We start from the raw sequence: 22,636 nt of genomic DNA on the forward strand, positions 1-22,636 counted from the left end.
ATAAAGATAAAGAGGTGAGAGAAAGACTGAGTCAAGGACAGAACTCACTGAAAAAAAGAGTGTCCTGGAGGTCTGTAGACAATAGCTACTTGAATATTGATTTGGGTAATAAATATAGAATGAATGAATTTCAGAGGAAAAGTGTGTTGTCTCTCCCATTGTTCTTGAGTGTAAAGGTTCTCTTTGACTTTCTTTATGTTTACCATAGTGCCTGACTTACTTGTCTTCTTGAGTTGCCATATTTTCCAGACACAGTGAACCCAGAGTAGGCAGGAGGACCTGAACATGTCAAATACAAAGCCCCTATCCTAAATTAATCTAAATTGCTGTTTGCACCCCAAACTGGATTCCCTGTGCAACCTTGGAAGTCAAGATAGGTGCCATTCAATTTGTACTGAGAACTGTTTTGTGCAAATGGGACTCATGTAGATAAGGAAATCATCCTATTAAAGAATGCTGACTGCCATAGCCTTTTCTTCCTCTTCAGAAAATGATTAAGTCCTTTTTTCCTTCCTCTATAATTTCCCCTTTTCCCTTTAAATGTGTAAGGCTTTCACTGTATGCTCTGGGCTCCTTGGTACAAGGAGTTCCCTCATGCATGTGCCTTTCTCTTGTAATAAATTCAGTTGTAACATGTCTTATGAACCTGTGGGTTTTTTGGCCGACATTATTGATGGTCCACTTGTATTCCAAAATAAGAATCTTCTGTGCTCTAGCCACAGACAATATATCATTCTCTTTTAAGAAAATACTTAATTAACATTACTTTGTCATCTGTTATCTCTTCTGTAAAATGTCTTAGAATATATATATTCATATATATATGTATATGTTACCTTAAGCTTTCCAATAATCTTGATTGTTTGTCCTTCATTTTTTCAAAGAAGATCATGACATCAGGGAGATGATACCATGACAAGCATGTGAATTAAATTTGAGTGAGGGGATGCTATGCTAAGTCACCAGCCTCAGGTAAGAATCAGGACAATGGGAGATGGCCCTGGATGTGAGGCCAGATTCGAACTCCTGTCCTCCTGACTCCAAGGCCAGTGCTCTATGCCACCTAGACCTCAATAGTCTTGGAAGTAATTGCTGTAATTATCCATGCTTTACAGATGAGACAACTGGGACAGACTTAAGTTAAGTGACCTTTTCAGTTACTCAGATTATAAGTATCTTAGGTTGGTTCTGAAGTCTTTCTTATTTTTTTCCAAAGCTCTATCTATTTTTCCATCAAAAACTTCTTATTTTTTTCAACCATGGGGAAATGTGAATATATATATATATGTGTATATATATATATATATATATATATATATATATATATATATGTTTTCTACATATATTTGTATATATTTTGTATATACATATACTCCAAAGAGAAGAGGAAATAAAATTTTTCCTTCTTTTTTCTTTTACTATAGAAATTACTATTCAGAAAATATCTTTGTTAAAATATTCTTTTACATAAACCTAAAAGAGAAACTTTCAAGATTTGTCCCCATTTCACTGGTAGTAAAAGTAATTACCTTAAGCCATCAGCAACATGTAGTGCTATCCTGTGCTGGAGTGTTCTGGTTAAGCTAGCTTTGTCTTGTTGAAGCAACCGATCCAGGGAACCCTTCGAGGCTAATTCCATTACCAACATACGGGGACGAATACCAGCAGCAAGCAAAGATATCAGACTAGGGTGGTGGAGGTGGCAAAGGACTACTAGCTCCTATAAAAGTTGAAAATAATAATTCCAATTAATTGGAGTAAGTAAGGAATGCACATACATCTGTATCAAAATTACTTTTCTTTTACTTCAGGATTTAATATAGAATATTTAACATTCAAAAATTTAAATGATTAGGCCTAAAGTAAGTTTGAGATGAATTGAAACTTTCATTAGAACTTAGAAGCTCGGGGTGGCTAGGTGGTGCAGTGGATAGAGTACCGGCCCTGGAGTCAGGATTACCTGAGTTCAAATCCGGCCTCAGACACTTAATAATTACCTAGCCGTGTGGCTTTGGGAAAGCCACTTGACCCCATTGCCTTGCAAAAAAATCTAAAGAAAAGAAAAGAAAAGGAAAAAAGAATTAGAACTTAGAAGTTCAAGATACCTACATACACATTATTCTACTTAAGTTAAAAATTATTCTGTGAGAGAAGGTAGCAAATTCTTTCTTTCTTAACTGATACATAGAAAAGGTAGATATGATGGTCCAGGAATTAGAAATAAAAATATAGTTAGACCTGAGGGATCCTCATTCTTCATTCACTGTTAACTAATAAGATTTTACATAAATAAGAAATTTAAGTTCTTTGAGACAAGAAAAACAAACTATTAATAACCACTAGTATGAGCTTTGTTTGATCTTTCAGTCCAAATTGTCAGAGAACTGACAAACATCTACTTGTAAATAAAAATGTTCAAAATTATTAAAAATCAACATAAAAACCATTGGCAGGAAAATTTGGATAGGAATATGAAAGTATAAAATAAGGAGTTTGAAAATTAGCAAACCCAGTTTTATGCTTATATTCTAAAAAAATAACTGCTGACAGGAAGAAACAGCAAATTTTCCTGGTGGAAGTAGTAATATTACTTAAAGGAGAAAAATACTTGGAAACAAACTACATGACCCAATAAATAGGAATATGACTTCAGTATAGTATTATTATGCTATATAGAATGACAAATACATAGAAATAGTTATAGAAATATTAGAAGACATAAATTGAATTTTTTCTCATATAATAAAGCTGAACTAAAAGGAAAAAAGGTCAAATTTTGGAAAGTCTTATTTAAGTTTATACACAAGATCATTGGTTCTTTGATCATATAGTAAATTAATCACTTATTTCCTTAATTTTTTTGGCTTTTTGTTAATGCTTTTGTTTGGAAGTTTGTTACTTTGTGTTTTGGGGATCATTATTATTATTATTTATAAATTTAATTGTCTCCTTTTAATTACTATTTACATATTTGAATGTTTAATCATGCCAATGGATTTTAAACAGGATTTATCAATAAGTATGTAAAATAGTTTAAAAATGAGCCAGTTCAAATCAAAGCCATTTTGATAAGACTATGACACCTATAAAAAAGCCTATTCAAAAGAAAAATAGTAGTACAATAAATAAAATGAGATAAGCTTTAATAAAATTGGAATTCATCCTGGATTCCTCAAAAAGGCCTGTCATTTTTTTTCATTTTCTTGTGCAGATCTTAAGAAGAAATGTGAACATTTCATTTTGAAGTTCATACTACTTTTTTGATGATTTTTCCATTTTATAGAATTTTAGTATCCTTCCATTAATATGAATTGCTACTCTTTCTTAATTTAAATAAGAAAAGGCATAATTATTTTCTAAATGAAAAATGGTATCTATCTTTAAATGAGGGTTCAAGAAAGGCAGTGTTTCATACTTGTCTTAATAGACGAAGTGACGTATGTTTATTAAAAATCTTCACAGCCACTTCTTCTCCTTTATAGGATGCACGATAAACAGATCCGAAACCACCATCACCTTTTGCAAAAACATAAAATACTTTTAATATCACATTAAAATATAGTCTAATCAATCCTATTTCTAGAAAATGCTGAAAATAAATGCTCTTTGTTTTTCTGTATCTCTTTAGCTGACTGCTGGGAAATTTGGCATTTTCCAAGTTTTTTAGCATATTTTTGGCCATTTATGGAACTCTTTTCTCATTTACTCTCATGATTTCAGCTAACATTTCAAATTCAACTTTCAACAAGAATTTCAATTTTCAGCTAGCATTTAAAATTCAATATAGTCAACAAATATTTATTAAATATGTACAACATATAAAAACATTGTATTCAGCACTGAGATAAGACACAAAGAGAGCTATAATATACAATATTCTATAAGCATATTAGAAAAGAACAATGAAAAGTGCTATATAAAGTCTAAGGAAAAAGATCACCACAAATATGCTATCAGAGAAGATTTCACTAAGAACACGGTACTTGTGTTGAACTTTAAATGGACAGGTAAGTTACCAGCAAAGATGAAGGTGGCAAAGGTATTCAAAGATAGGGAATAATATGATTAAAAGGCATGGAGGTAATTTAAAAAACATTCAGCACTGGGAGGAAGAAGAGAGAGACAGAGGAAAGTATTTAGTTTAGTTGGAGTATAAATTGCCTAGAATAAAGTAAAACAAATAGGGTTGATCCTGATTAAAGAAGGTTTTGAAAAGGAGGCAAATGATTTTTTTTTTTTTTAGGTTTTTGCAAGGCAATGGGGTTAAGTGGCTTGCCCAATTCCACACAGCTAGGTAATTATTAAGTGTCTGAGGCTGGATTTTAACTCAAGTACTCCTGACTCCAGGGCCAGTGCTCTATCCACTGCACCACTTAGCCATCCTCAAATTGAATATAGGAGTAATATAACCCGATAAGAAATTTTATTCTAGCTGTTCTATGCAGGACAGCTTGAAAGGGAAAAGGAAAAGAAATGTAGGAAAACGTGTCAAGAGACCTGGTCTAATTCAGGTTACTATTGAGTAGTAACAAAGTTGTACTGGGGTTGGGGAAGAGTAAATAGAAGAGATTTCTGAGGTGGCATCAACAAGATTTCATCACAGAGGGGTAAGCATCAAAGATAGCCATATTTGAACTGGATAATGAGGATGGGGGGGGGGGGAGAACAATTTCCAGATGGAAATGTCCTACATATTCTGAGGTTCAAAAGCAAAACAGAAAAATAAAAAGTTGGGAATAATTTTCATAAATATTGTTAAAATATGATATTGCTATGAATATTTTTGTACAAGTGATATTTTTATCCTTTTTCATAATCCCTTCAGGGTACAGACCCAGTGGTGGTATTGCTGGATCAAAGGGCATGCACATTTTTGTTGCTCTTTGGGCATAATTCCAAATTTCTCTTCAGAAAGGTTGGGTGAGTTCACAACTCTACCAGCAATGTATTAGTGTCCCAGATATCCCACATCCCTTCCAACATTGATCATTGCCCTTTCTGAGAGGTGTGAGATAGTACCTCAGAGATGCTTTAATTTGTATTTCTCTAATAATTAGTAATTTAGAGTAATTTTTCATATAACTATGGATTGCTTTTATTTCCTCATATGTAAATTGTCTTTGCATATCCTTTGACCATTTGTGACTTGGGGAATGTCTTGTCCTTTTAAAAATTTGACTCAGTTCTTTGTATATTTTAGAAATGAGTCCTTTATCAGAAACACTAGCTGTAAAAATTGTTTCTCAATTTACTACATTTCTTTTGACCCTGTTTGTGGTGGAAATTAAGTGAATGCCCTTCAATTGGGGAATGGCTTAACAAACTGTGGCATATAAATGTGATGGAACATTATTGTTCTATTAGAAACCAGGAGGGATGGGAATTCAGGGAAGCCTGGAAGGATTTTCATGAAGTGATGCTGAGCGATGAGCAGAACCAGAAGAACATTGTATACCCTAACAGCCACATGGAGGTGATGGTCAACCTTAATGGATTTGCCTATTCCATCATCAGTGCAACAATCAGGCACAATATTGGGGTATCTGCGATGGAGAATACCATCTGTATCTAGAGAAAGAATTGTGGAGTTTGAACAAAGATCAAAGACTATTACCTTTAATTAAAAAAAACTGTTATCTTATTATGTAATTTTGCTATCTCTTATACTTTATGTTTCTTCCTTAAGGATATGATTTCTCTCTCATCACATCCAACTTGGACCAATGCATACCATGGAAACTGCCTTCTGTGGGCGGTGGGGGGAGGGAAGCAAGATTAGGAGAAAAATTGTAAAATTCAAAATAAATTAAATCTTTCTTAAAATAATATAAGATTGAATATGATTGTCAGAAAAAAGAGTTTAGAAGAGTTAGAGAGTTAAAGGTTTTAAAAAAGTGATTAAAAAAAGAATCCTTGCATAATACCTATTTTACAGGATCAATAAAACAAGGAATGAGGAAAGTAGATAAAAATAGAGTATTTTGCAAGACAAAAGTTCAAAAATTGTTGCAAATGAGGATAAGTACTAAATTTGGATTTGGTGATTAGATAGGAATAGTGGGGGTGTAGAAAAATTCTAGTTTAGGATGGGGAGAGAAGAGAACTGGTAGTGAAGAATGGGATATAGATGACCCTCTTTTCAGTGAAAAGGAAAAGATACTATTCTTCAAGAGAAATGTATGCTTTTGGGGAGCTTTAAACATATTTGTAAGTACATGGCAAGGAGCCAGTGGAATAGAGGCTTGGAAGAGGAAGGAAAAGGGATAGCAGGAATGAAGGAAAAAGCATTCACTAAGCGCTCACTATTCACCAGGTACTATCTGCAAGGTACTTTACAAATATTATCTCATTTGATCCTCTCAAAAGACATGTACTGAAACAGAGGTTAAATGATTTGCCCAGGGTATCATAATTAGTAAATATCTGAGCTCACAAGTGAAGTTAGGTCTTCCTGACTCCAAGCCCAGGGCCCTATCCATTGCAAAATTTAGCTGCTTAGTAGATTCAGGGAAGTCTTTTTGTTTTTTTTTATGATGACAATTAAAAATATTTGTAGATATGTAAGAAGAAACTAGTGGAGAAGGGATTAAAGAAACATGAAAAGAAAAGGATACAATCACCTTTCTGTTGAGGGTAGCACTATATTGTTGGTCAGATTCAAGTTTGCTACTTAGGAATCATTCTGCTTTTTCCTTATCAACCATTTCCCATATACAATGTTACTAAGCCTATTGAATTTTATCTTTGTCTTTTATTGATATTTTATTTGCCCAAATACATGTTATGAAAGTTTTTCAACATTCATCCATATGTATATGTATGTTTATAAGTTACAAAAATTTCTTGTACCCTCCCCTTAGTGTTGAACAGTTAGGTTAATATTGTACATACACATTTGTGTTAAATATATTTACAGATTAGTCATTTTCATATTTTTAAAAAAAGTGAAATGTAGTGTTCATCAGATTCTGAAGAATTTTTATTTTTGTTTTCTTTTGTTTTTCTTCTTCTAGATGGGGATAACATTGTTCATAGTCAGCCTAATAGGGTTGTCCTAGCTCTCTGAACTACTAAGATCAGCTGCACCCATCAGGGCTGATCATCTCACAATGTTGTTGTTAATGTGTACATGGTTCTTGGTTCTGCTCCCTTTGCTCAACATCAGATCCTGTAATTCATTCCATGTTTCATCCATTTGTGGTTTGTTATAGAACAATAGTATTCCATAATATTCATATACCAAAACTTGTTTAATCATTCCCCAATTGATGGCCATACCCTCATTTTCTAATTCTTTGCCACTACAAAAAGAGCTTCTATGAATATTTTGAAACATTCAGGACTTTTCCCATTTTTTATTATTTCTTCTGGATATAGGCATAGAATTGAAATTGCTGTGTCAAAGTTTTATTGCTCTTTGGGCATAGTTCCATATTGCTCTCCAGAATGGTTGGATCAATTCACAACTCCACTAGCATATGCATTAATGTCCCAATCCTTCCACAACCTCTCCAACTTTCATCATTTTCCCTTTTTGTCATTTTAGCCAATCTGATAAGTGTGAGGTGATACCTCATAGTTGTTTTAACTTGCATTTCTTTAATCAATAAAGATTTGGAGCATTTTTTCATATGTTTATATATAGCTTTAATTTTTTCATTTGAAAACTGTCTATTGATATCCTTTGACCATTTGTCAATTGGGTAATGACTTGCAACTTTACAAATTTGATGTGGTTCTCTACATATTTTAGAAATGAGACCTTTATTACAACTCCTAGTTGTGAAAATTATTTCCCACCTCTCTGCTTTCCTTCTAATTTTGGCAGCACTGATTTTATTAGTACAAGACCTTTTTAATTTAATATAGTCAAAAATCATTCTTTTTGCAGTTTCTAATGTACTCTATTCATTGTTTGGTCATAAATTCATCCCCTTTGCATAGTTCTGACAATTAAGAGTATTTCTTGGTCTATTAATTTATCTATGAGCTTGTCCTTTATGTCTAAATCCTGGTTTCAATTTGATCTTATTTTGATATAGGGTTTGAGATATGGATTTATGCTTAATTTTTGCCATACTATTTTCCAGGTTTCTCAACAATTTTTGTCATATAGTGAGTTCTTAGCCCAGAAGCTAATGGTTTTGGGTATATCAAACAGAAGACTACTGAAGTCATTTACTACTGTTTCTTTTGAATTTATCCTAATCCATTGATCTATTGACTATTTCTTAATCAGTACCAGGCAGTTTTGATGACTGCCACTTTATAGTGTAGTTTTAGATCTGGTAAAGCTAGGTCCACCTTCTTTTACATTTTTTTAAATCAGTTCATACAGTTTCTGGGTTTGTCTTGGGAGGTAAATTCTCAAGTATTCAATGCTGTCTACAGTTAGTTTAAATGGAATTTCTCTTCTATCTCTTGCTCTTGGGCTTTGTTGTTTATATATAGAAATGCGATGATTTATGTGGGTTTATTTTATATCCTGCTACTTTGTTGAATTTGTTAATTGTTTCAAGGAGTTTTTAAGATGATTTTCTCGAGTTCTCATCATATCATGTGCAAAGAGTGAAAGTCTTGCTTCCTCACTGCCAATTCCAAATCCTTCAATTTCTTTTTCTTCTCTTATTGCTAATTTTGCTAACATTTCTAATACTATATTAAATAGTAATATTGATAATAGAAATCCTTGTTTTACCCCAAATCTTAATGGAAATGCTCTGAGTTTATTCCTATTACATATAATATTTTTTGATACCTTTAGATAGAAACTATTTATTATTTTTAAGGAAAACTCCATTTATTCCTAAACTTTCTAGTGTTTTTAATAGGAATGGATGTTGTATTTTATCAAAGGCTTTTTCAGCATCTATTGAGATAACATATGCTCTATGTTGATTTTGCTATTGATATGTTCAATTATGCTGAGTATTTTCCTAATATTGAAGCATCTCTGTCTTCTTGGTATAAATTCTACCTGATTATGGTGTATTATCATGGTAATAACTTGCTGCAATCTTATTGCTAAAATTTTATTTAAGATTTTTGCATCAATATTCATTCAGATTGGTTTATAATTTTCTTTGTTTTAGTTTTTTCTGGCATAGGTATCAGTACCATGTTGGTGTCATAAAATATGCCATAACTCCTTCTCCTATATTTTTTTTTAGGTTTTTGCAAGGCAAATGGGGTTAAGTGGCTTGCCCAAGGCCACACACAGCTAGGTAATTATTAAGTGTCTGAGACCGGATTTGAACCTAGGTACTCCTGACTCCAAGGCCAGTGTTTTATCCACTATGCCACCTAGCTGCCCCTCTCCTATATTTTTAAATAGTTTATGTAAAATAGGAATTAATTGTTCCTTAAATGTTTAACAGAATTTACTTGTAAATATCTGGACCTGGAGACTTTTTCTTAAGGAGTTTATTGATGGATTCTTTAATATTTTTTCCTAAAATGGGTTATTTAAATATATTATTTACTCTTCTGTTAATCTGGGACATTTGTATCTTTTTAAAATATTCATCCATTTCATTCAGGTTGTCAAATTTATTGGCATACAGTTTAGCAAAGTAGTTCCAAATTATCTCTTTGATTTCCTTCTCAATGGTGGTTAGTTTACCCTTTTTATTTTTGATACTGGTAAATTGGTTGCCTTCTTTTTTTTTTAAATCAGAGTAACCATAGGTTTATCCATTTTATTGGCTTTTTCATAAAACCAACTCTTGGTTTCATTTGTTAGATCAATGGGTTTTTTGCTTTCAATTTTATTAATCTCTCCCTTGATTTTTGGAGTATAAATCCAGCCTTAGAAACTTAATAATTACCTAGCTATGTGATCTTGGGCAAATCATTTAATTCCATTGTCTTGAAAAAAACAAAAACAAAACTGTCTTGGCTGCATCCCATAAATTTTGGTATGATATCTTATTACTATCATTTTCTTGGGTATAATTATTATTTCTATGATTTGCTGTTTGATCCACTCATTATTTAAAATTAAGTTATTTAGTATTCAATTAGTTTTGGGTTTTTTTCTGTGACCTTTATTACATGTAATCTTTAGTGCATCATGATCTGAGAAGTATATATTTATTATTTCTGCTTTTATGCATTTGATTATAAGGTTTTTATGACCTAGTACATGGTCAATTTTGGTAAAGGTGCCATGTTCTGCCAAGACAAAGTTATATTCTTTTCTATTCCCATTAAATTTTCTACTGAGATCTATCATATCTAAGATTTCTAGGATTTCATTCATCTTCTTAACTTCCTTTCTGTTTATTTTGTGGTTAGATTTATCTAGTTCTGAGAGGTGGAAGTTGAGATCCCCCATTATTAAAGTTTTGCTGTCTATGTCTTCTTGTAATTCACTCAGCTTTTCCTCTAGGAATCTGGATACTATACCACTAGATGCATTCATATTTAATAATAATATAGCTTCATTACCTGCAGTGCCTTTTAAGAAGATGTAGTTTCTTTCCTTATCCCTTTCAATGAAATTGATTTTGCTTTTGCTTTATCTGAGATCAGGATCACTACCTCTAATTTTTTACTTCAACTGAAGCATAATATATTCTGTTCCATCCTTTTACCTTTACCCTGTGTTTCTTGCAAACAACATATTGTAGGTTTCTGTTTTTAATCCATTATGCTATCCACTTCTGTTTTATGAGACAGTTCATCCTATCCCATTAACAGTTAAGTTTACTAATTCTGTATTTCCCTCCAAGCTATCTTTCTTCATTTATATTTTTTCTTTCCTTTCCTCTTATTTCTCCTCACCAAAATTTTGTCCTTCCCTTTTTACCTGTCCCTTTTAACTTTTTTTAATATAACTTTCAGTTTATTTTCACTTATCTCTTTGCCTTCCCTTTTATCATTCCCTTCTTCTCTTATCTTTCCCTTCCCTCCCCCCCTTCCCTAAAGAGTAGGACAGATGTTTAAATCCAAATGATAATGTAGCTTTTTCTGTCTTCTGGTCAAATCTGTTGAATGTTATTTACTCAGTGTTCATACCCTCCCTTCTTGCCCTCTAAAATTATAAATCTTTATCCCTCTTAATCTGGTGTTATCACTCAAGTACTATTAATTAGGTATCATCAATCACAGCTTGATTAATTGATTGCTCGATAAGTTTAAAGTGTTATCAAAGTGCCATCACAGATCATTGATTGGTAAGCAGCATTACCTCAGTCACTAAGTATCCTCCCCTCTTCTGTCTCATTAGAAGTACACTTTCCTTTTTTTTTTGCAAGGCAATGGGGTTAAGTGGCTTGCCAATGGCCACACAACAGCCACACAGTGTCTGAGGCTGGATTTGAATTCAGGTACTCCTGACCCCAGGGCCAGTGCTCTATCCACTGAACTACCTAGCTGCCCCTAGAAGTACAATTTTCAAGTGTCTTGAATTATATCAAGTTATAATTATTTTTTTACCTTATCCCCTTTTCAAGTGCCCTCCAAGGACACACAATCCTCATGAGCCAAAGTATCATCCAAAGTCAAATAATTTCAAGAACTATTTGTACCCCTCCACAAGCATACTTTCTCCCATAATCCCCCCCACCTCTCCACCCAGGTTTGTTAAGTTTGTTAAGAAACTTAAAGGTTTGTTAAGTATGGATTAAATTCAACCCTGATTTAATTAACCATAAAAATCTCAAAGTATTCTAAGTACTGGGACACTCTGAAATCTCACTTAAGAACTTTACAACTGATTGTAAGTTAAGGAAGACACAGACTCAGGATTGCCCAGTTTATGATGCCCTCATCAGAGAAAGTGCTAAGCTTTGTGAGTACAGCAGAACTAAAGTAGGTCAAAGGAAATTCAGACACTTATGTTTAGAGTTTTCATCAGTGCTTTTTTAAACTACATGCATGATTTTAAACCACAACCATACCCATATCCGCTAAATTCAATCTCTTAAATTATATTCGACCCTTTAATTATCCTAATCGAAGTACAATTCTCTGGTTATAAGTGTTATATCTTCCCTTTAGAGTTGTATACAATTTGATGGTCTTGACAAACATTTGTTTTTTTTTTTCCTTCCTGTTTTCATTTACCTCTAGGAATCTCTTGAGTCATGTATTTGACAATTGAATTCTCTATTCAGTTCTGGTCTTTTCATCAGGAAATTTTGGAAGTTGTCTATTTCATTGAACAAACATCTTTTCCTCTGACTGAATTTTATCTTTGTAATGCATTTTCTCTTCATTCCCTTCTCTACATTCATACAATTTCATTTTATTTCAGGTCCTCCTCACTTCTAACCTGAATTATTGTACTAGATCTAGTTGTACGGTTCTTATTCTTGCAGGCCCAACATGGATGGGTACCTACTTTCCTAAATATTTTACTTTTGAAAGGGAAGTCAGAATCCGTACTTCCTTACTCCTGATTTACACTTTGAGACTCTCCCCCTTACCATCATTACTCAAAAAATTCTTTCTTTGACATTCTTTCTACCATTTCATCCAATTCAGATCTTAGTGACAAGGATCTCTGCTAATCTCAGGACATTTTCTTCTCCTTTTCAAGAAGTTCCTATTTTTTCCTTTCATCTTCAACCTTAATACTATAATTCTAATATCTCAGTTCCAAAATCTGTTCTGTTCCCATGACCTACCACTTCATTCTTCCTCAGCTATACATATGGATCATTTTACCCTTGGTTTTACACAATTCACATATGCTCACTCTTATGAACAAGAACTTCGAATCCTCTTTAACTGATCATAAGCTCCTTTGATTGTATTTCTCCTTATGCCTCACTCCTCTTAAACATTTGTCCATATTATGACCTCTTATTATTTTCCTGGTCCATATACCCATATCTAGCTTAATTTTCTTACTTGCCAAACAATACTCCTGGGTTAACCACTGCAACTTCCTCTCTCTTGTTCCAAGGACTTGGTTTAATCCCACCATTCACATTCTCTATTACTACTGAATGGAATTAAAAGAAATAACACATCTACCTAGACTACTATGAATTTATATTATCTGTTCTCAACCGAGTCCTTTGGTTCTTTCCTAAGTTGATTATCCAAGTGATTATTCAAACCTTTTCTTTTTAAGTCTTCTACAACATGCCCTTTCCCAACATTACCCACCAATGAAAATTTACTTAAAAACTACATAACCAGGGTGGCTAGGTGGTGCAGTGGATAGAGCACCAGCTCTGGAGTCAGGAGTCCTGGAGTTCAAATCTGGCCTCAGATACTTAATAATTACTTAGCTGAGTGACCTTGGGCAGCCACATAACCCCATTTGCCTTGAAAAAAAAACCCTAAAAATCTACTTAACCAGCCATAAGCTTCTATTTCTTTCATTATTCTCGAATCTACCATTCTCTCCTCTTTAATTCCAGGTCCTGATAAACAAACTAATATTAAAGCATTTATTAAACATTACAAGACAAAGACAGTCCTTGACTTTAAGGCACTTACATTCTAAAAGAAAAAAAAAACAACTAGAGTAGTGATAAGAGAAAAAGAGAGGGAAAGTTTGGAACAGAAAGTTTTAAGAACAGCAAGAGACATAAAAGGGTAATAGACAGATAAACCCTCATCCAGGAATGCTGGAAAAGGTAAATGATAATGGTTCACAGAACTGGAAAGGGAATGGAAGAGTAGAAAAAGGAGCAGGTACTCATAATGATGATGATGACAGCATTTATATAACACTTAAAAGTTTAAAAAAGTGCTTTACAAATAATTTCTGCATTTTATCTTCATATCACACCTTTGGAATAGTGCTATTATTATTCCCATTTTACAAATGAGGAAGCTTAGTCAGACAGAAGCTAAGTGATTTGCTGGGGGTCACACAAGTAATTAAGTATCTGAGGCTAGATTTGAACTCTGGTCCTTCTGACTTCATATCCAACACTCTTATCAAAAGCACCATCTAGTTGTTTGCTCAATGTACCGTGGTAAGATGGCTTTTAGAGGAGATTGTGTTTGGTGTAGATGTTCCAGAGACTGCTGTCAAGGAGGTTATTGTAATGGTGACTCACCAAACCCAACCCTCTATATGAGCCCTTGATCTCAGTCCTTCCTACCCTTCTCCAGAGTATTTCTTCAACAATTATCCTTTTTCACTCTAATACCCAACTTCTCTCTACTGGTTCCTTCCTAATGCCTAAAACCAAGCCTAAATCTCCTTTATCTTTATAAAAACTCTCTCTAATCCTATATCTGTCCTCTCAGTCAAACCTGTAAGAAGAAAACTGCCTATATTCATTGCCTCTACTTCTTTTCTTACTAAATTCTTAATACTTTTGCAAGATAGGTTACATCATTACTCTGTTCAAAGTTTCCAAAGACCTTTTAGAGACCACATCTTATTTCCTTTTCTTAGGTCTCATCCTTCTTACTTCTCTACCATAATTGACTATCCTCATCTCTAGAGAATTCTCTTCTGTCTTCATGAGACGGTTTTCTCAGTTCTTTTTTTTTTAATCTACTTAACTGATCAAAGACTAACTCATAAATTCTGGATCCCCTTTTCTTCTATGTCTACATTTTCTTACCAACTCCCCTGAGCTTATTTATCAGATTACAGATTGCTCTAAGATCTATATATTCACCTCTAGTTTCTTTCTTCTTTTTCTGATCATCAGACTTATAGCCCACAGGTATGTTCAACTCAAACTCATTATTTTCCCTTCCACATTCATTTGTCTTCCCTACTTGTATTGCCAAAGAAACCATAATCCTTGAAGTTTTAGAGGTTCTCAACTTCAGTATTCTCTCAGCTCCTCATTCATTCCAAACATTTAATTGGCTGACAAATCTTGCCTTTTCTAACTCTACAACATCTCTCACTTCTAATACTTGCTCTTCACCCACACAAACACCACTCTAATTAAGATTCATCCAATCCATTACCTGAACTACTGAAATGAGTTTTTAATTGCTATATCAACCCAAGTCTAATTAAAATCCATCTTCTTTACAGATATAAGAAAGTTTTTACTAAAGCGCAGTTGTGACTATGTCACTCTTGAGTTAAAAACGTCCAGTGGCACACTATTACCTCTAAGAAAATATAAATTCTTCTGGCATTTAAGTTTCTTAACATATTTTCCTTTCCAGTCCTATTATATATTACTCAATCAAATCTTCCTGTTTCATTAATGGTATTACTTCTCCTAATTTTGAAACTTTGAGATTTTGAAAGCAATTCGAGGAATCTGTGTCTTTTGCTTTCTTCATCCAAATAACTGCCAAAGTCTTACATTTTACCATGCAATATACTTCAATTTATCTTTTTCTATGTTTCCAACATTCCAATTTAGACTCATCATTCATTTCATGCCAAGACTATTGTAATAGTTTTCTGTTTTCAAATCCTCTCCAATATAATCTATTGTGCCACCTCAAGGCTACAAAATGATCTTAAATTAATACTTTAATCATGTCACTCCTCTGGATCTAAACATCCTCAATGACCCCACCCCCCAGTCAAATACAGTCCAAATTCCATAGTAGGTTCTTATCATTCTATGCAATCTAAAGAAACTTCTTTCAAGCTTTCTATCTCATCATTCCCTTAAAGATAGCTAAATGCTTTGGCTAAGTTGGAATTCTCATCATTTACAGAGAAAAACCTTAATTTTTAAAAATATGTCCTTGTATTTATTTAGGGGCAGCCAGATAAGAGTACTGGGCCCAAAGCTAGGAAAACTCATTCTTTTGAGTTCATATCTGGTATCAGACATGAAGTATGACCCTGGCAAATCACTTAACCCTGTTTGCCTCGGTTTCCTCATCTGTAACATGAGATGGATTAGGAAATAGCAAACCACTCCAATATCTTTGCCACAAAAAACTCAAATGGGGTCACAAAGAACTGAAAAATTAAATGTTTGTTTACAGGGATGAGGAACTTTTTTCTGCCAAGGGTCAATTGGATATTTAAAGCATCATTTGCCTGCTATATTAAGGCAAACTTTTAATTAATTCATCCTTTTTTTTAGATTTATTGAATTTCAAGAAGCATCAGCAGGTGCTGTGGCAGCGCAAGGCTACTGGACTTATATAGAGGGCCAGATGTTCCCCACGCCTGGTTTAGATCATTCCTTCTCCCAAATGACTTCCTCTCCAAATTGTCAAAAATTGTCAGAATTATTAGGCCTTCATTGTACAGGGAAAATGCTACATCCATTTCCAACTCAAGTAATCTTTTCTTTGAATTGCTATAATTCTTATTCAGGTCACTCTTCAGAATTAAATATAAATATAAATGTCTTATGCTTTAGTTTAAGTATGTATACTAGAGGTTAGGGATTATCCTTGTAAAACCAAATAAAATCAATATTGCAGTAATGTGTCTTTTGGATTAACTCTTTACTCCTTTTTTGGACTGGTAAAAGAATTGTATAATTAAAAATTGTACAAAAAAGCAGTATTATATCATGAAAAATACAATATCAAAGTATATAATTTACTTATTTGTGCCATAAGCACAAACTAGTTGCAAATTCATAGCTCTATTCTGTCTTGGTTTTTCCATTAACTGAATTAAGTAATGAAGCTTGGGATAAACAATTGCAACATTGTTAGGCCTGCTTATCCTGAATGCTAACTGATATTCAATTTGCTAATAGTTTTTTAAAAGTACAATTTATTATATATCATTTAAGTACAATATATCAGGAAATATTATTTAAATAATTTTGAGTATATTTATTGTACTTAATGCATTTTTTCTTGATTTTGCACCTTTGAAACAATGAGGTGCTTCCATTTTGCACTGTGTAACTTAAAGGGGTGAATTTTATCCTTTGTTTTTTGTAATATCTAAATATAATAAAAAATTATGATAGATATCGTTATTGATTTGCTACTTTAGTGTTAAAGGTTTTACTTCATTTTCTGCATGCATCCATTTGAAATTATGCGTAATAACTGTCACATATAAAGTGCTTAATAAATTTTTTTTCATTCAAAAAAAAGTACAATTTAAAAGTGCAAGTTTTCAAGCACTATAAATTAATGATAATTCAAATCTTCACATTACATTGTTCAGGTGACTCTGAATATCCAAGCTTTTCTGAACCTGATGTTTTGTGCAACTAATTTATTTGATATTCTAAATCTAAAGGGATTTTTTTTAAAGTAAATGAATTTAGTGTGTAAACACTTCCAAGAAACTCAAGATTGTTAAAGTAGCTGGCCATTCCACTTAAGGCATAGCTTCTATTTGCACAATTTCTTTCAAGTCTAGTCTCTACTGCACAAGGATAACCTCAAACTTTCTTCACAAGCTGAAATAAGTAAGATATCAGAAGGGCTTTCTTTCAAATAGTTTAGTGTTTCTAAAAATAGACTATTTCATAACGCTTTCACATTAGTGAAACTCTAATATCACCTAAGTGATATTAATATCTAATCTAATATCATGACCCAAGTTCAAATACCACCTTTGATATTTTTAATTCCTCTCGGCCTTAATTGTAAAATGAGATGGTCTCTTAGGTACCTTTCAGCTCTAGGTCTATGATCTTATACAAATTCAATTTTTGCCAACAAAGAAAGAAACATCATCAAATCTAAAAAGCCAAATATAAATTGTAACAACAGAATGTTCATAATGATGATAAATATATAAGAATTATGAAATGTTAATGATTTTAAAATTCAGAGGAAAAGTTAAAGAACTAAATAGAGTATATTTGATTGTTTTGTATAACTATATATATATATATATATATATATATATATATATATATATATATATGACAAACACAGAAACATATTGGCTCTATATCTACACTAACCTATAATATACTTACCTAAAAGAAATTCTGGTGCTTGTTCAAATTCCAGCTCATTATCATTCAACATGATATTTCTAGGCAGATCAGCCAAAATTAAATCAGGAGCAATATGACCTATTGGAATAGCATGTCTTGGTTGATCTGGATTAAATAAGAGATCTCCTGTGAAGATAAGAAATGCAGCATTTTTGTTAAATGTGACATCTAGTTAAAAAGTGAATATATTTGATACATATTTTTGAATAATTAGGTACTTATTAATCTCAGTTTGATCTGCTTCTCTATCATCAAATTTTTGTTTTGATGTAAATGATTTTGTTCAAATATTACAGTTCACATATTTAAAAACAGATAAAAATATTGAATTAGACATAGCTGAAGATATATGTAGATGAGTATGGATGCATATACATTAGTATTTATTCACTCCATTATTTCAATTTTTCTTTCCTTTTTTTAACCTTGAATGTTTTCCTTTTTTTCAACCATATGCTATTTGTCTACTATGTATTCTCATCATTTCTGTATTTGTTTCATTTGAAAAATTTCACATAGACCATTAATTCTAATTTATAAAAATTTGCATCTATTGTTGGGAATCAATAATCCCTGGAAAGCAAAATTTTATGACCACTGGCATTCCCTTAGAGTGAGAGAGAGTGGCTTAGAGAAAGCATTCTCAGGAATAAAATATTTGCTTGTTCTAAATATGACTTTTTATCAACAATGTATCCTTTTAGATGCAGAGATGCACTGATATGAGCAACAGAAACACATATTCTTCTTCAAAGGACACAGACATAAATTTCCTGACACTATTCTATATAGGAAGTAACCAGGAAAGCAAATACATGTACAGAAAGGTGACTGCTGACTACATGCTCTTTAGTTTTTGCTTATAGACACATATACATATTGGCACTTTAATCCAGGGCAGCTGGGTGGCACAGTGATCTTGGAGTTGGGAGAATGATAGTTCAAATCCTGCCTCAGACATTTAACTCTTACTAGCTGTGTGACCTTGGGTAAGTCACTTAATATTGACTTCCCTGCAAACAGAGCCATCTCCAGTTGTCCTAATACATATCTAGTCATTGGACCCAGATGGCTCCAGAGGAGAAAGTGAGGCTGATGACTTAACACAGAATCCCCCTCACTCAAATACAATTCATGTGTTTGTCATGGTATCACCTCCCTTATATTGGGGTCTTCTTCAAGACTCTTTAATCCATAGGGAAGACAAACACATTCATGAGTGTGCTAAAGAATATGCTTACTGTTTTCAGTACTTCATTGTACTGTTAATATAGTTCTAAGGAAAAATTTTCTAAAATTGTACATGCCCTCATATATTTTCTTCTCTCCTTGCCTACTTGTTTTAATACTTACTGCTAACTATCCTAAGCCACCAATAAAGGATGACTAATTGGAATGTTTTCAGCTCTATATTCTCTTTTCCATTATAAAGATTTTTCATTAAATGTATCTGTATCCTTTACTTATATTTTGTCCTTTGCTTACTATTACACTAGAATAAAATACATTTCAAAGATTCTTTTAACATACATTAGCTTTGGGGAAGCTAGGTAGTGCTAGATAGAGCAACAGCCCTGGAGCAGGAGGATCTGAGTTCAAATCTGACCTCAGACACTTAATAACTGCCTAGCTATGTGACCTTGGGCAAATCATTTAATTCATTGCCTTAAATAGAATTTAAAAAACAAAGCAAAACCAAAAAACATACTTTAGCTTGGAATAGGGATAAGAAAGGGTCCTGAAATTTCACTGGTAGAGGGAAACCCAAGATGGAGAAATTTCCTCTGGGAAATCAGCTCAAATATTCTCTTGAAACTTCTTGTTTTTGAGAAAGTTGGCCAGAATCAAACTGGAAGTGAAATTGTACTTGATTCTGATGCCAGCTCTCTATCCACACACACACACACATACATATACACACATACACATATACTCTCTCTCTCTATCTTTCTCTCTTCCTCCCTCCCTCCCTCTCTCCCTCTCATGTAGTATGATGTAGTTCTCAAAACAACACCTCTCTTCTAAAGGGCTTATCTTAATTCCTGTGGTATTTTTGTGAAATTATTAAAGCACATACCTTCTTCAGTTTTCTTCATTAAATCATCAAGTAATATTTTTTGTTGTTCTTCACCATCATTAAAACTATATAAAGCCCATTTCTTTAACAATGTTTCTCCTTCACCACAGACATCTATTTCCAGTAAACCAGGAAACCATTCTTCCATGAGAGAATCTATGTGATCTACAACTTGGCCCAAAATAATACAGCCTAAAACAATACCAGAAATAGTTCATTAAAACCATGTTCAAATGCTACATACATAGCTTTCATATGTAATTAATTTATAGTATAATAAAATATATTTTTGATATTTCATATATAACTATATGACAAATAATTTTAATTATAAAATGAAAAACAAACATAAGAACCTTTCTCAAACAATGTAGGACAATATTTAGAATCAACTGATTTACCTTTTCTGCATGAAGGTACTGTAATTTTCAAGAAACTCTCTGAGCTGTTGTCTAAAATTGAAGATTCTACCAGACAATAGGCTTCAGGAGACCAATTCAGATAGATTCCTTGTCTCCAATACATTCTGTTGGGGCGAAGGGCCCGTTCTGAAGAAGAGTGCAAAAAATTTTTATAACCTTCTGTAATAAACTCTACCAAAACTGATACAAAATTCCCAAAACAAATAATATAAAACAAAAAGTCAGTTTTTTTTGTTCAAAATGAAAAATGCTGGTCACCAAAATAAATCGATTAATTCCAAAGAAAATTCTATGACAAATTAAGAAAAATATTTTCCATTAAATCTTTTACCTTTAAAAATCAGAACTGAGTTAACATGCCCCTTTGGAAAAATGTCAGTTTCCATTAAAAACAACAATTACCCATGCCCAAAGGGCAGGAAAAATGTGCATATCCTTTGATCCAGCAATACACTACTGGGTCTATACCCTGAAGAGATTATGAAAAAGGGTAAAAATATCACTTGTTCAAAAATATTCATAGCAGCCCTGTTTGTGGTGGCAAAGAACTGGAAATTAAAATGAATGTCCATCAACTGGGGAATGGCTTAATAAACTGTGGCATATGTATGTGATGGAACACTATTGTTCTATTAGAAACCAAGAGGGATGGGAATTCAGGGAAACCTGGAAGGATTTTCATGGAACTGATCCTGAGTGAGATGAGCAGAACCAGAAGAACACTGTACACCCTAACAGCAACAAACTTCAGACTTGCTCATTCCATCAGTGCAACAATCAGGCACAATTTTGGGATATCTGCATTGGAGAACACCATTTATATCCAGAGAAAAAATTGTGGAGTTTGAACAAAGACCAAACACTATTACCTTTAATTAAAAAAAAAAAAACCCTGCTATCTTATTATGTAATTTTGCTATCTCTTATACTTTATTTTTTTCCCTTAAGGATATGATTACTCTTTCATCACATTCAACTTAGATGAATGTACACCATGGAAACAATAATGTAAAGGCTAACAGACTGCTTTCTGTGGAGAGTGGAGGGAGGGAAGCAAGATTAGGGGAAAAACGGTATAAATCAAAATAAATAAATAAAATAAAAACCCCAATTACCTTATCTTATTATGTGGTTGCATAGTTTTAGTGTAATTAAAGTGGGAAGAAATTGAATAAATGAAAGATATTCATAGTTGTTCTCCCTATCAAAGATAGAACCATATTTTTTGCAGTTCTAATTGTCCAACAACAATGAAATATAACAAGACTTTCTTGTTAACATGAATTTTAAAATACAGGAACAGTTCATTTATCTGAATCCTGTCACATAAGTCCAAGTTTTCATTTAAGAAGGAAATTATGGGGCGGCTAGGTGGTAGTGGATAAAGCACCGGCCTTGGAGTCAGGAGTACCTGGGTTCAAATCCGGTCTTTACCTAGCTGTGTGGCCTTGGGCAAGCCACTTAACCCCATTTGCCTTGCAAAAACCTTAAAAAAAAAAAAAGAAGGAAATTATGTTTATTTTAGCAGTATTTGATTAGGTCTTTCTGAGAGACATTATATGCTTTCATGGCTTCTTAGTGTATGCTGAAATTTTTTGTGCTTCATGGTCATTATGTATATTAATTAATGTACATATTTGTACATTAAATAATGTATATATTTACAATATGGTATAGCCATCATAGGAAATCCTGCTAGTTGTGTTACATTATTAACTTCAAATTGATGCAGTGAATTATGAATATAGGAAATTTGTAATTAGAAACACATTTTGCAATTCTTTATATTATTAAATTTTGTAAAAAATGTAAAATGTTATCTGCTCCTGGGATGTAAATTGACTTCTACTGTCCCACAGTTAAATGTAAAATTGTATCTCTCCTCATTCTCAACCTCCAGCTTCCAACCTTTTTACCTGGTTTAGGTCAAGTAAGGGGGGGAGGGGGATTTCCCCTTTGCCCTCAATACCCAGAGAATGGGCAAGACAATAAAAGCTTGGCCTAAACTGCCCTCGTGCCACCACTCTCCCTGGTCCAGTCAGCTCTCCCTGACTGTCTAGCTCTCTCCTCATCTTTCTCTGCCTGTCTCTGTCTCCCAAAACAACCTTGCCTAGCCTTTTGTTATTCACTTCTGTCTTCAAAGTGCCTGCTGCTTCTCAGAAAAGTTTTTAATCTCTATACTTTGTAGCCTTCTATAATAAATCTTGAGCAGTTTTAAAATCCCAGGGAAGTACATGAACTCATTCATTATTCACCAACTCTCAATCTTCATTTGGTGACCCAAACTCATCCACAGCAAGATTGCTCTA

General features: G+C 33.1%; 1 protein-coding gene across 5 annotated transcripts in view; it reads right to left on the reverse strand.

Moving 5' to 3' along the window:
* LRRK2 (leucine rich repeat kinase 2) overlaps positions 1-22,636 on the reverse strand; it is a 262,718-nt gene that overhangs the window by 34,046 nt on the left and 206,036 nt on the right. For all 5 annotated transcript variants that reach the window (XM_074194833.1, XM_074194832.1, XM_074194831.1 and 2 more), the window contains 5 exons: positions 20,307-20,453; positions 19,906-20,097; positions 17,808-17,954; positions 3,416-3,516; positions 1,530-1,720 (listed from right to left, as the gene is read on the reverse strand). In XM_074194833.1, the coding sequence (XP_074050934.1) occupies positions 1,530-1,720; positions 3,416-3,516; positions 17,808-17,954; positions 19,906-20,097; positions 20,307-20,453 (778 nt within the window). The remainder of the gene's footprint in view (positions 1-1,529; positions 1,721-3,415; positions 3,517-17,807; positions 17,955-19,905; positions 20,098-20,306; positions 20,454-22,636) is intronic.

The sequence above is a fragment of the Macrotis lagotis genome, chromosome 7 (genome assembly GCF_037893015.1).
Source record: "Macrotis lagotis isolate mMagLag1 chromosome 7, bilby.v1.9.chrom.fasta, whole genome shotgun sequence".
NCBI classification, from domain to species: Eukaryota; Metazoa; Chordata; class Mammalia; order Peramelemorphia; family Peramelidae; genus Macrotis; species Macrotis lagotis.